The sequence below is a fragment of the Muntiacus reevesi genome, chromosome 3, assembly GCF_963930625.1.
Source record: "Muntiacus reevesi chromosome 3, mMunRee1.1, whole genome shotgun sequence".
Taxonomy (NCBI): Eukaryota; Metazoa; Chordata; class Mammalia; order Artiodactyla; family Cervidae; genus Muntiacus; species Muntiacus reevesi.
In genome coordinates, this window is record NC_089251.1 from 140,120,689 (window position 1) to 140,136,169 (window position 15,481).

The following is a 15,481-nucleotide window of genomic DNA, read 5'->3' on the forward strand; positions in this document are numbered from 1 at the left end:
TAAGCCCTAGTATAGTCAATGTGCTTAAGTTGTGGAGAAATCAAAATAAAGAGGAAGGACAACCCTGATTAAGACAGCTTAGTGGGTAATAGTATCACCTTCAAGATGGAGAAGAACCAGCTTAGGGGAGAGTAGATTTAGAGAAGTTAAAATTTCAGATTGGACCTCTATTTTTCAGTCGGAGTACAGATGACAAATGTGAGTCTAGAGTTATGGACTCAATTGTATAAATATGTTAGAATTGTTTCCTTGGTTGTGTGTCTTAGTTTCTTGAAGACAGGAACTTTTCACTGCCCCAAATTGTGTTCTCAACAAGTATGTGTTTGTGAAATGAGCAAGTGACAGCAAAGTTGTGGATGGAGAGGACAGGCACTCTTTTACTGGAGGTCCAAGCACCTAAACTCAGCTTACAAGGAGGGTCACCATCGGTCCCAATTTGCTCAGCATAGTCCCAGTTTACAACTCACCCGTTCCCTCTCAAAAATGTCTGTCTTTACAATACATTATGTGGTCATTCTTTGTAGAAGAAAAAAGGAATAAAATTCATGTATTTCTTTCAATACAATGGCAGATATAACAGGTTTAAACAACATGGCAATTTTTAAAAGTCCTTTAGACTGCAACTGCTAATTTTTAGAAATTGAATCAATAGTATAGGAGAGAATCTTTTATTCTTGTGCTTTAAGCAAAGAGCAGGTTAACCACATCTCCTCCCCTTTCCTTCCATTTTACGTGATCACAGAACTTTAGAATTACAAGGGGACCCAAGAAGTCATCTATTTTTATCCTTCCAATGCAAACATGCATTTTGTGACAATAAACACAGCTGGCCACATGTCTCCCATCGGTTGTCTCAACAGGGCAGTAACATCTCTAAATCCTCAAAAAGGTACTGTTGATTAATCTTACTGAAAAGAAGAAATCTTGTGCTAAAACCAGGAATATAGTAAAATTAAGTAAAGATATGTTAAGTTTGAGTTAGTTTTCTGCTGCTGTGCAACATAAGCTTGTGATATATTCTAACATTAACTTTTGCCATTTAACAAAATAAACCAAGTCCACAAAATATTGCTTCACACACCTAGGAAAAACCACAATGTAGATGATCCCATCCCAAAAAAGAGACTTAAGGAGTTTTTAAAAGCATGTTTATGTGACAGCACATAAATGTTTGTGTAAAAAGGGCATTATGACAGTTGATACCACAAAGATTACAGTAAGAAAAAGCACTTTATGACAATATTTCACAAATTCACAAGGATTACTTTAATATACAAAGCAATTGCTACCATTCTGAACACAAAGCGGCTAATATGTACATAGTGTTAATAAAATGCATTAGTACATTTTTTCCTCTTTACACAAAGCACAAAAAGATTTAGGTAAAAAAAAAAAATTAAAACAGGGATGCTTCTAGAATGTAGGGAGTTTTATTAGAAATGCATTTTCCTCACTATATTTACTTATTTAGTATTCAACTCCAATAGGAACATCAGAGTTAAAAGTCAATACCCTGTTTTGTGCTGACAGTTTTGGGGGGAGGTATTCTTGACCCCAATCCTCAAGGAAAGACAAAACAACAAAACCAAAAACCCAACACTTTTCTCTCTAGAAACTTCCCTGATTATTTTGTTTCTGAAGTTTCAAGTGATACAGCTAGGTTAGAAATAATTCCTTTTTTGGGTGGGGATGACAACTGACATGACAAACCAGTTGGGGACTTTACATGGAAAACTGCGAACTAGCACTCTTCTCTGCCATCCTAATCTATACTCAACGAATTATTCCCCAATTTTAATATAAATAATTTTATTACATACACAAATTGGAGTGGCACCTGGATAAAAATACAATGTCTATAAAGCATATACCAATTCAATTTTAAAAACCTAAGAAAATAAAACCTCCCAAACACAATGACAGATCGTTTCACTTGGCCAGCTGACTAAGGTCATCATCTGCAGGGATTTTCTTCCTTCCCTACCAATTTTTGAACTATGTTAGATTTACTCTCATATCTGAGATGCTCTTCAGACACCAGCTTAGAAATGCCATACTTCTGTAGGCAAGTATTAAATAATGCCTGTATAAAGCAGGTAAAATTTGAATTTCCTATGGTTTGACCCTTTCAAAAGACATTTACTGAAGAATATTCATTTTCCTTGTACTTGCTGGTGAGAATAACTCAAAATGTGTCGTTTTACCCAACTAGGACCTGTATGCACAGTACCAGAATGCTGACAGGTCAATATTTTCTCTCTGTGCTAAACAACTCAGCCTGTTTATAGTATCAAATTGCTTCACAGGCTTTGTTCTTTTTTTTTTTTTTTTTCTATTTTTATTTTTTTAAAAAATAAATTTCAAGCTAAAACACCTGAAATATAATCCCTCCATTCAAACGTTATCTGGTCCCTCTTAAAGTTTGTCTGCCCCCTGAGGACACATACAAAGGCTTAAGCTACATTCACTCATCAGTAAGAACTTATCATCAGCAGATGAGACAGATGGAACTGCAGCACCCTGTTTGATTGATTTGAAATTCTTCCATACTGACTCAGCTCCATGATATGTTCGACCCCTCAGGGATTAGCGCCTCTCTCAGCCGTTGATTCTAGACAGTCAAGGAAACCAGTTCCTAGTACATACAGTGACTGTGCAGTCAACTTAAAAAAAGCCAACACATCAACATGAGAAGTATTCAAGATGTGTGTAGGCCATCCAACAAAAAGTCCTAGTTGTGCTTTGTACAACTGAGCGAACAAATTTATCCCACAGTTCTTCACCTACAGGCTTACTATAAGCACACATCACTTTTCCTCTCATCTGAAACCAGTCAAATTTAGAGTTATTTTTTATGTTAACGAAAACAATTTAAAGTGAAAAAATTAATCAAATTATTACATGTGTTCTCGATGACAACCATAATTAATTACCTTGAAGTCTGTCACTGTTCTGCACAAATTCAAGGATATCTTAGGGTCCTATACATAGTATTAATGTTGGGGTGAGGACAGAATCTCATTTACAATTGGAAATAAATATTTATTCACTTGAGTTGTTATTTCCTTCTATCTTTATTCATGATGAAAGAGAATTAGACAGGGTTTGAACCCATTTTTAAATTAATTGAACTAGTCTAATTTCCTTATTTTTCTCTTTTTACAGCTATTTATAAGGCTAGCCTTTAGGTGTTAAATAAAATATTTTAATCAATGAAAAGCTTCCATAAAAAAGACACATGATTTGAAGAGAGGAGAAAGACATAAAAAGTCAGATGACAATAATTGATGAGGGAATTTCTCAAGTTTGCTAATACCCCAAACAGGGTCATTTTGAAAGTGCAAGTTACACCAAACATTTACAAAGAATATAATGTAAATATAATCCAAATAAATATACAACTTTTGTATTAAGTCAATGGGAAACAATATACCAACAGTTTTCAGGGTTACAAAGGCAACAAAGCCTCTTGAAAAAAATGAAATGGTGTGTAACAAGTGTCTTTGGAACCTACTTTAATTCAAAATTTTAACTTTAAGATGTCAGCCTTATTTAATCCTGAAAAATGAAGCAGCCAACCTTCTGATCTTCAAAATAAACAGACCAATTTATGCAGACAGCTGACTATAGCTGATCACAGAATTAAAAATATTGGAAATGAAAATAAGAAATCTAGATTGAAGTCACTTAAAGTAAGTAAAAGCATCCTGGTTTAAACAAACTTGTATCTTCCTAAGCCTTTGTATGATTCCAGATGTCACCCTAAATGGTCAAAAGGATCAGGGATTAGGCCTGAGAGACAGAGATGAACTTCAGCCAGATGACTTCTGATCAGCCAGCCTGCCTGACCGGTATTGTGCTTTCGGGTACTACACTGCTGCTGACTTACCATCTAAGTATACTTTCTGACAAAAATCCCTGCTCAAATGAAAACACCAAAAATTTTCCCCCAGGATGATTTTTGAAAAAATCAGTGGTACCGTTTAGAAGCTATCTTCAAAATGTTCTTACCACTGTTATAGCTGCCAGAGACAAAGCATAAAAACCAAATACTTTTGGGGGTGGTGGTGGTTGTGGTGGTGGTTCAAGTGACTAGTAACATGTTTAAAAGTATCAAGTCAAAGAAAATTAACAATTAAAAAAAAAAAGAAAACCAGCAGATAAAAAAATCCATCATGAGTGCTGGAGTAATGCAGTCCAAGAAATTACCAAAAGGGATGCAATAGATCACGCAAAAATGTAAAATTTCATCTGACCTCAATATACTATAATACTCAGCATTCCTGACTTAAGAGCTCTCAGAGCCTCAGATATATACTGTATGTATATATATATGTACACATATATTATACAAATGCCACCCCCCCAAGAATATCTAAATGAATAGAGCACCTATGACAATATTATGGTTGCCAATATGGTACTTGAATTTGAAAAAGAATGAACTTAAAAATTACATCTGGTATCAATTCTTTTTAATAATGTGAATACATTGGATCTAGCCCTTTCTAAACCACTTTTCCGTTAAACACTATCAAAGCCTAAAAACTCAGAAGAGCAATATATCAAAAATAAACCCCTCCCACTTCATTTTTATTAGAGTTAATCTGTCCTATAGATAAAAGTGCCACATGGCCCTATATTTGCAAAGTGAGCAATACCAAACTTGCTATTTTCTAGGCAAATCAGTAGCATATGTACAGATTCCTATGATGACATTTTTATTCCCTTTTGGCCAATATGAAGAGAAAAAACATTTATAATGTGGCCACATATATTCTTGGCTGTAAGATTTTTAAAAATTATGTTGTTAACAAAGATTCTCAAAGTTGCATGCTTAAAAACAAACACATTTTCCCAATTCTCTTAAAAAAAAAAAGTCTTCACAAAAGATGCTTAATTTCTATCTTGTATAAACGAAAATCTTCAAGTCTCTCCAAGGTCTAAACAGATTTAGCAACAGAATATATACTTCTTACCTCATCATTAACTGACTTCAAACCAGAGCAGTCATCCTCAAAGTAATTTATAAATCCAACCAGCTAATATGGATGTGATTGCCTTGATTATCAGGGACTAAGAGACCACCAACTTTCTAATTAAACAGAAAGCCTTATTTCTGAAAACATTTAATTTGCTAAATATTAAGCAATTTTCATTTCTAAAGCTTATGACTTAAAATGTTCAGTTTTGACATTCTGACTCATTTAAGAATTCTGGTTTGTGAACAGATTTTTGATTTTGCTTGGTTTCTATCAAACCAGTTTTAGAAAATGGTATATCTAAGTTGGCATACAAATAATTTTGATGCTATAACTTTCACTGTTAGCTCAGCAGGATAAACAACAAAATTTACAGTCGTTTGAAAGCCTTCTTGAGAATCTGGTGAACTGTCCAAAGATAAGACTACATCACTCAATTCTTAGAATGATGCTGCTTCATAAACTCTGTGCATCCTTAAAAAAAGACAATGCTTTGTTACAAACAAAAAATACCATTTACAAATATTAATTAAAAGTCTTACTTTTCAAAATGGACTCAATAATTAATATCCACATCTGCATATTTTGTTAACACATTAACAAACTTTTAAAAACTCATAACTAAATATAAAACATTAAATCCTAGACTCTCTTAAAAAAAAACAACACCTTCTCAAATGAGAAATTATAATCTAACATGTCAATTTCAAATTTTTCAAATCTGTTCAGTCTTATTTTTTTTTAAAGGGTAGCTTTTAAATTTATCGACTTAGTGAATAAAATGAGTATCAATAATTAAGTCATATTGGAAACAATGTGTGATACATACAAATACAGACGGTTCTAGTCAGGAGTTAAGACAGGTAGCTCCTTTACAGAATAACAAAGGATATACAACATACTGGAAAGCTAAGCATCCCTATCCCTTTTGGAAGAAAACAACAAACAATGTCTTGCAAGAATGACAAGTCAAATATTGTAGTATAGCAATCATTCAAATAAGTCTGAAAAAAATTATTTTCCTTGTGTATATCTAATATTGTACTTTTGAACTATATCCTTGTAACTTCTTTCATGAAAAAATTCACTCAACTGTTAAAGTATGTTAATATGGAAACAATTTAAAATCAGTATTTTTCTACAACACGTAACATTTTATAAACAAATATATCACTTTACTTAAACATCTTGAAGGCTTTCCTGTTGGTGGTATAAGTGCAAAGGGGAGCAGTTAAATTAGAAAAACCCTTTTAAGTAAATGTGTGACAATATAAATATGTTTGAAGGTGATGACAAAAACATCTATTTAAAAACCTTGTTATATAACTCAAGGAACTGGTTTACTAATGAGCATCTTTGTACTAAAAATTTAGTACTACACTGAAGCTTTGTAATTTTACTTACTTTGATTTAATTTAAAATCAAATACCATGCTTTTTCATTCAGTTGGTTACTTCTTTTAATGTATTCATAAATGCTGAACACACACAGAACTGAATTAAGAAGCAACAACTGCCCTATCGAAGAGCTGTGGTTAATACAGAGTATTTTTAAGAACCAAGGACAAGTGTTCAGTATTGAAGAGAATGTACATAGAACGCACTCTGAATTCATTCTTAATTTCTTCAACACCATCCTAAAATTCTTTTCTCAGCGGGTATGTCTCTTTCACGATTTTACATGATTCACAATGGAAATGGGAAAACATGTCAATTTGGCAATCAACACTTCTTCATTGCACCTTACTTACTTTAAGCATGCGGCCCAAACATTACGTCAACTCAAGAAGCTGGGGTAATTCTGTCCCTAAGGCAATCAAGGAGCTCAGCACAAACCTTGAAATCATTTAAAAAAAGATTTTCTTTTCCTCATTTCCCCCATCAATTTACAAGTAAACAAATTATTACTTCTTGAAGAGGGCAGGGGATAAAAAGCAGAAGTCTCTTCATGATTCCTGGTGCTGAAAGTTTCTTGAGGGGAGAAGTGGAGGCAGGTGTTGGAGCATTCACAGTCTAATGCAAAAGCACAAATGAATGAAATTCTGTAGTTGCTTTCAGGCAGTTTTGCGCATAGAAAAAAAGAAATGTTTAGAAAATAAAATGTTTATTTTGTCTTTCTGGTTGTGGCCAAGCCAGTCCTTTTCCCACCATAATAGGTGAAAATTTAAATCCCAAATTAATCTGATTTGTGGCAGTAAAGGTCCTTAAGTGCTTTTAGCTCCTCAATCAGTGTCTTGTTTTGATTTTCAAGCACTGCCACTCTGTTTTCTAGACATTTCACATATTCTTTCTTCTTTCTACGACACTCTCGTGCTGCTTCCCTATAAGCAAAAGACAGGAAAAATTATGCAACATTTCTGCATTCTTTATTTTGTGTTAGATAGAATACATTAAAAAAAAAGATCTGGCTCAAAGCAACAAACATTTTAACATATTATAGATTAGAAACTTGAAAAAAATAAAGAGAATGACTTGGAAATTGCCTAATGTAAAATTTTCAACATACCATAGAAAACTGATTTAAAAAAAAAAGAACTGTTCTGAAGCACCAATTTTAATTGACGGGGCAGAAGGGTAGCAAGTGTTCTCACATGAAAATAAAAATTACTGTATTTTGAAGTAGAACACAAAATTCAAATGAGCTTTAAATAAAAAATTTAAAGAACTCTTCAGCTTGGGGAGTGCCTCTTAAGGCGTCTCAAAAATTTCTATCTGAGTATTTTTAAGAACAGAAGAGAATGAAAAGATTCTCCCAATGGACTGAATGGGCAAAAGGGCAGATACACAAAGCAATGGAGTAAGCCAGACACCCCAGAAACAAGCCTATACAAATATGGTCAGTTACATTTTGACAAAAGTACAAGGGCAATTCCACAAAGAAAGAATAATCTTTTTTAACAAACGGTGCTAGAATAAACAGTTGATACATAAAGATGAACATGAACACACTTCACACCTTATAAAAATTAATTCAAAAGGGATCAGAGACCTAAATGTAAAATATAGTTATAACACTTGATATAGAGCACTTGGAACTTTCATACATTGCTGGTAGAAAGGCAAATGGTATAGCCACTCTGAAGAACACTTTGGCAGTTTCTTATAAAATTAAATATATACTTACCATTCCATCCATCCAGGCCACTCCTAGATATTTACTCAAGTGAACTGAAAGTTCATATAAAAACCTGTATCTAACTGTTCATTGTAACTTTATTCATAATCCTTCAAAACTAGAAATGAACATAAACTTTAAGGTGAATGGATAAACCACATCCATAGAATACCAAGGATAAAACGAACTGCCTGATTCATACACCACTAACAATGAATCTTGAATGTGTTGTGCTAAGTGAGAGAAATCAGATCCAAAAGATTACATTTATAGGAGATTGTGGAAAACACAGAAGATGGAAAACAGTTCAGTGGTTTCCAGGAGCTGGGGAAAGGGGTAGAGGCTGACCACCAAGAGTTATCACCAGGAATTCTTTTCAGAATGGTATAAACATACTGTACGGCACTGTGGTGGCAGACCTGTCTGTCAGACGCCATAGAACCATACAGCACAAAGAGTAAAGTAATGACAATTTAAAACCAGAAAACAAGGCGTCAGGTAATCCCAGAATTGAATGAACATGTTGACAAACCTAACTCTACTGTAAATGTATGACATAACCTCACTGAGGGCCTCCCAGGTGGCTCAGGGGTAAAGAACCTGTGAAGCAAGAGATGCAGCTTTGATCCCTGAGTCGGGAAGATCCTCTGGAAGAGGAAATGGCAACCCACTCCAGTATTCTTGCCTGGGAAATCCCATGGACAGAGGAACCTGGTGGGCTACAGTCCACGGGGTCGCAAAGAGTCGGACAGAATTTAGCAATTAAACCACCACCACCACCCACCTCACTGAAAGGAGTGGAGAAAAAAGCAGCACAGCTAAGTAACTCTGAAAACAGTACCTTCACTAGTACTTTAAGGTTATAAGCAAAAAAAAAAAAAAAAAGAATTGTACATAAATGTTGTATTGTAAATTTGTTTCTGACAGGGGTATAAGTTAGCAATTATAAAACTATTTTATATGATACTAGCATTTAAGAAATACATAAATAAACCATCTTTATTGGGAAGCCAAGTTTCTGTCAGAGAACGGAGTTACAAATAAGCAAAGGGGGAAGGGAAGGCTAAAATAAGCCCTGTGGTTACAGATTAGTCAGTGGGGTGAGTAAAACATACTTATTTTAGTAATTACTATAATATATAATAATACATAGAACTATAGATGTGTGCATACATGAGCTAGTGTGTATATACACACACACATGTATTTCTTTATTAGCTCTGTCCTTTGAGAGGGCCTGTGAAACCTCAATAGCAAAGAGCACTTTGAAAAATTTATAAAAAGAGAAAAATAACTGTAATGGAGGGACAGTTGGACAGCACTTTAACCAAGTGGTCAAAGTAAACCATTTTCCGATGAAAGAAACTAGGGCTCACTGAAGAAATGGCTGATTTCAAAGCTAAGGCAGAGAAAACCTAAGATGAGAAGTTGAACCCGGATAATTTAGTGTCAGAAAATAAAGATGTACTTCAAGAAAATTAAGATGCCATCTAAAGGACACAGGGACCAACTTATAAGAACTCCTAATGGCCAAAGCTGGAATAATCTTAACAATATCGTAATTAAGTAATACTGAATTTCAGCCCAAAGAATAAGGTAAATATCTGTAAATTCATACTGATATAAATAATAAATACATGGGGAAGGGACAGATTTTCCTTAAAGAATTCCAGTTAATAATTGCAGAAGGGATGGGGAAACAAAATCCTCATTAGAATATCATAGTAATAATCACCGCAGGAAAGACCCCACTGTGAATACTAAAATTAGTGGGGAATAGCTGAAAGAGAAATAAGATATTTGCATAGTCTCCAAGTATCTTTGTGAAATTACACCAATTACTGTGTTAGTTTTCACCTAAAACCACAAATTCTTTGATACTCTTGGTTCCAGGAGGTGGCATTTAGTAATCCTCCATTTCAGTGTGGGCTGAAGGTAGTAACTTGCTTGTAAGGAATAGGGTGTGAAGAGAAAAACAGATGGAGTGAAGCAGCTGGACAGCGCTTTAACCACGTGATAAAGTGAACACCCGTCAGGAATGAATCATGCTAGTTAAGTGCTTCCTGACAAGTGACAAGAAGGGGCAGACTACACCTCTGTGGGATTCTTCCCCCAAATTCATTACCTTCACCTGATCATAAGAAAATATCACACAGGTCCAAAGTGAGGGATATTCTGAAAGAAACTTAATTATTACTCTTCAAAAGTGGCAAGGCCACAAAAGACAAAGAAAAAAACTGTCACAGACTGGAGGAGATGAGGAGCCACAGTGAGTAAATGCAATGTAGTAACCTGGACTGGATTTTGGTAGAGAAAAGTGGAGTAACTGAGGAAATTCAAATAAAATGGATAGTTCAGTTAGCGGTATTATACTATGATAAAAAAGAAAGAAAGTGAAGTCACTCAGTCATGTCTGACTCTTTGCGACCCCATGGACTGTAGCTCGCCAGGCTCCTCTGTCCATGGGATTTTCCGGGCAAGAATACTGGAGTGGGTTGCCATTTCCTTCCCCAGGAGGTCTTCCTGACCCAAGGATTGAATCCTGGTCGCTTGCATTGTAGGCAGACACTTTACAGTCTTAGCCACCAGGGAAGTCCAAAAATACTATGTTAATTACTATCCATAGTATATAACAGAATGTTAATTTCTTTAGTTTTAAGAAACACAGACTGGTTATAGAATACGCTAAAATTATAAGAAGGCTGAGAAGGTTGATAGAATATCTAGAACTCTGTACTAAAATGTTAACTGTTCTCATAAGCTAAAATTATTTCAAAATAAAAATTTAAAAACTATACTAAAAATATGTTATTTATCATTGCACATATATACTAGGGAAAAAAATTATACTCCAGAATGTTAACATTTTGGGTGGCACATTAGTGGTGAGTAAATATTTTAGCTTATGTTTTCTAATATGCTTATAATGAGCATGTTTATCTTTTGTAATAAAAATGGGATTATAATATATATATATATAGATAACCTGCTCTTTTCCACTATGAGCATCTTCCCATCTCAATAAAAACAAACCTTCATTATTAATGGTTGGTTTTATATAGTTGAATGAAAAAGTGAAAGTCACTCAGTCGTGTCTGACTCTTTGCAACCCCATGGTCTGCAGCCTGCCAGGCTGCTCTGTCCATGGAATTCTCCAGGCAAGAATACTGGAGTGAGTAGCTATTCCCTTCTCCAGGGGATCTTAAACCCAGTGACTGAACCCAGGACTCCCGCACTGTGGATGGATTCTTTACAGTTTGAGCCACCTGGGAAAGCCCAAGAATACTGGAGTGGGTAGTCTATCTCTTCTCCAGGGGATTTTCCTGACCCAGAAATCGAACCAGGGCCTCCTGCTTTGCAGGCAGATTCTTTACCAGATGAGCTACCACGGAAGCTGAATGGATGTACCTTCAGTGACATAGCATACACTTTACTTGGTTTGAATTTCTGATTTTTTTAACCCTATTTCTAATTCATTGTCTTTAAATCTACCTATTACATACCCTTAACTTATCAATCTCCTGACTTTATATGTTAAAAGGTTTCTAGTTTGTTTGCTTTGCTTTTTATCTTTTTTCCTTGGCTAATCATAGGTGTTGTCATACCTACTTAACCTTTTTCTTTATGACTTCTACTTTTAGGAAACCTATTAAATTCTTCCTGCATTCTGAAATTACAAGATGGGTTGCATTGCTTCCATACTTTTTCACTCCCCCCTCCCTGTGGGAAGAGCATACATCCCCACCTCACTGACGCTGGGCTTGTCCTCACCTGCTTCCTCGCCAGTGGTACTCGAGTGGACGTGATGTCCACAATCAAGCAGATGCTTCAAAAAGCTCTGCCTCCTTCCCTCTGCTACAAGGACAGGCCTCAAAGAGATGCTCCTCCTTTGGCTGGGAGCATGTGGAGGAAAGCCATAGCATATGACTTGCAGCTGCCAAAATGTAAGTAAGTGAGGAAGAGATTTTTGTTTCTTAGACACTGATTTTTTGTTATTGTAGCAAAACAATTAATGTAACCATCTATACTTTTAGAACATTTACCCCTTTATCTTTGAGTATATGGCAACTTGAATGTTACACAATTTGAGGAATCACAACTTTTCCTTATCCAAGTTTAGAAGACAGCCTTTGTGTGAGGTGCATAAGGGGCATCTATTCCTAGTGAGTATGTTCAGGAGAAGACTGATTCTCTAACTTTTCCACCTAAGTAACCATAATACCAGAGAAAACTAAGGATGGGGGCACAATCCAAAGCAACTACTGTTGGTATGAATTCAGTTTTAGTTTTGAATCTTTAGTTTTACCTTTAAAATGTTTGTTTCTGTCACATTTTTGAGCAAAATAAATATTCAAGGAAAGCTCCCATGGTTGCTGCGTGGCCCTACACACTTCCAGCACACTGCCACCACGTGTTCCAGTTTGAGTGGCAGAGCAGGCGATGACAACTGCACGCTAGAACCTGAGAGGTAGCATATGCACATGCTCTGGTGCCAGATCCAGGCTCATATCCCAGTTCTACCCATTTCTTAAAAGGTGTGACCTCTGGCAAAATATTTACCTGCTTACTGTAAAGTGGAGATAAGCTTCTTTCTTACTGTGGGCAGAACTAATGAAATATATAAAGAAACAAAGTACTGTGTCTAACATATACTGGTACCTAAATAAATAATATCTCAGAGGAGAGGTCAAAACCAGTATGTAATTAAGCTGTATCAACATTAAGGTGATGCCTGAAATATAGGTAGGCATGGAAAGTTTCAAGGGAAAATTTGAAAAGTAGGCAGAAAACCAGGTGAATAAGCCAAAGAAGAGTTTAGAGAAATGAGCAGTTAGTTAGAAGTGTCAAATACTCCCGTAAAGGTAAAATGAAATGAAAACAGAATACTAGATGTGCCAAATGGAAGGGTATCTACGTTTTTGTAGACATTAGAGTGGTATGGTGGGCACAGAAGGCAAATTCTAGTGGATGAAAGTTGAAAGAGTAGAAGCAGCAGGAATCTGGGAATAAAGGGAAAAGGGAGCTATAGCAGTCAATGGGAAGTTTCCTTAGAGTGAAATTAAATCCAAGCCAAAGTATTTTATTAACGAGCTCACAGTAAGTTAGGTAGCTTCCCTGAGTATCTCAGGCGAGCAGAGGCTGTCAGGGGCTCTAGCTCTGTGTGCCCTGCCCCCAGCCTGGGGGTGTGTGTGTGTGTGTGTGTGAAATCATAAATCAAATGAATAGAGAAAAAGGAAAATTTGGTATGCCAGTCAAATTAATTTGCTTTTATAAATGGGCAGCTCGTTCTCAGTACACAAGAAGCCATAGTGCTGCCTCCTTACCTAGTTCTTAAGTGTTTCTGTCTACAGAGCCAGACTACAGAGACACAATCTGAAGTCCTTCTGATGTTTTCATAATCAAGAGATTTATTTTTTACCTGACCGCTATGTCTGTTGAGAACTGGTTTCTTTAGTAAGTACTGTTATCTTAAAATTTTTAACCTAGCTTTTACTTGAGACTTCTAAGCAGACTTGCTTCTAATTTTAAAAAGGGTCAAACATTTCCTTACAAACATTTAAAACTGAAAAAGTTTAAACAGAGTTTATATTTTTAAATACATTTAAATATGGACACAGCTTCTATGTTTCTGCTTATTACTCTAACTTAAATACTTACAGAAAATCACAGATTGATGGAGAACAAATAAGCTACCCAGCTTGTTTCCAACTCTTTTCCTAATAACCTGGGAAAAAACTGTGCCATTTCTCATAGTCTAGATGTAATTTACTAACATTCAGTAATAGCTAAGAATATTTTAGGAATGAAACAGGCTGATCTGAGTTGAAAAATGAAATTGCAGAAAAACAGATGTTTCAATAAAGGACTGCAGTTACAAAGTGCTTTCAAAGGAATTCTCGTATTTGACCCACAGAACAACCCTCTGGGTGGGTAGTGGGATCCTATTTTACAACAAATCCTTTGTAAAAACGCCAGAAAACTGAGGTTTAGGAGGTTATGTTCTAAAGTCACAGCAAAAGGGGTAGATCCAAGATTTGAATCTAGAGCCTCTAAATTCAACTTTCATGTTTCCTTCACTTCATCGCAGCATGTGAAGAATCTTGGGGTGAAAGGCAGAGGAATATTTTCAATGTTTCAAACTTTTAATATCTTTATTTTCCTTTTCTTTGGTTTATCTTAGGTAACTTCCATATCTTAAGGTAAATATTTAAATCCTAAGCTAAATACATAAAAATACTACGGTAAATACAAGTAAATAAATTTTTTTATCTGCTTTTGTTTTTTAATGACAAAGCTATTTATAGCTATGAATTTACTTTATGGAAATAACTTTCCCATGTTTAATAAATTTCTGACCTCTAGCATGTTCACTGTTGAAGACTAGCTCGATTTTAAGATTTTTGTCAATAATATTTTCAGAATTAATCTTTTTTGAAAAATCTTTATTTAGGTGTTTAGTATGTGTTAAAACTTGGACTGGTCATCATACATTCATCTTATTACAAATACATTTAATGTAAATAAAGCTTACCATTTATACACACACACAACTGTTAATTTTCTTAATGATACTACTCGTGACAAGAAACAATTTTTAAATAACTGAGTCAGCTGGCTGAAGCAATAGTGAAAATATAGCAAAGTTGTGCCTTATCTCTCTCATGGAGAAACTGCATGAAAGAAAACTACTCATCATCAAAGACTGACCGTTAGCCATCTCATTAAGTGCAGTTTATTAAATAGAGAAGTTTTAGCATGATCCATCAATTTTACCAGAGAAAAAAATCCCAATGCAAAGATCCTGTTGACATACATCTGGCAGAATCTGAAGTTATTCTTGACCTACAACAATCTAAGTAAATGTACCTGTTCTTCATGAGGCGAACCTCTCTCTTCCGTGCCGCTTCTTCAGCAGGCTGTGTAGGAAGTGCTGGGGAAGACGCCATGACAACTCCAGGGGCAATGGTGCTAGTGGGCGCTGTGCGAATCTGGTATGTCTGTACATCTCCAGAGGCAGCTGAAAAGAGAAAGAGAGCATGCTGTGAGACGCTGAAGTACTGTGACTTGGTAAAACTATGGGTTAATCATCAATCTGACCATACATTTTGAATTAAAAGGAAAAAAAGCAACAGATGATTCTGACTAAAATGTTGAGAATCAGCAGCACTTTTTGGGTCATTCACTACTCAGAAATAATTTCCAATTTAGTGTATTTATTAGTATAGGCACTTGGATGAAAAAGGATCTTCATGACTTATGTCTGCTGGATCTTACATTTATCTTTCATTGGAACGTAGTTCTGTTCTGTTCTTAACGTGTTTACCAACCTTAAATCTAAAAGGTAAGTAGGGCACAGCTTGGATGATCTTCCTAGACAGAGTATA

The 15,481-nt window shown here is 35.4% G+C and overlaps 2 protein-coding genes across 6 annotated transcripts in view; one reads left to right on the top strand and one right to left on the bottom strand.

Moving 5' to 3' along the window:
• The window catches only part of METTL21A (methyltransferase 21A, HSPA lysine), a 31,622-nt gene that overhangs the window by 14,516 nt on the left and 1,625 nt on the right, over positions 1–15,481 (top strand). The gene's annotated exons all lie outside the window — the stretch shown is intronic.
• Positions 2,288–15,481, bottom strand: part of CREB1 (cAMP responsive element binding protein 1) — a 54,623-nt gene continuing 41,429 nt past the window's right edge. For all 5 annotated transcript variants that reach the window (XM_065930708.1, XM_065930709.1, XM_065930706.1 and 2 more), the window contains 2 exons: positions 14,964–15,114; positions 2,288–7,302 (listed from right to left, as the gene is read on the bottom strand). In XM_065930708.1, the coding sequence (XP_065786780.1) occupies positions 7,158–7,302; positions 14,964–15,114 (296 nt within the window). In that variant the 3' untranslated portion in view covers positions 2,288–7,157. The remainder of the gene's footprint in view (positions 7,303–14,963; positions 15,115–15,481) is intronic.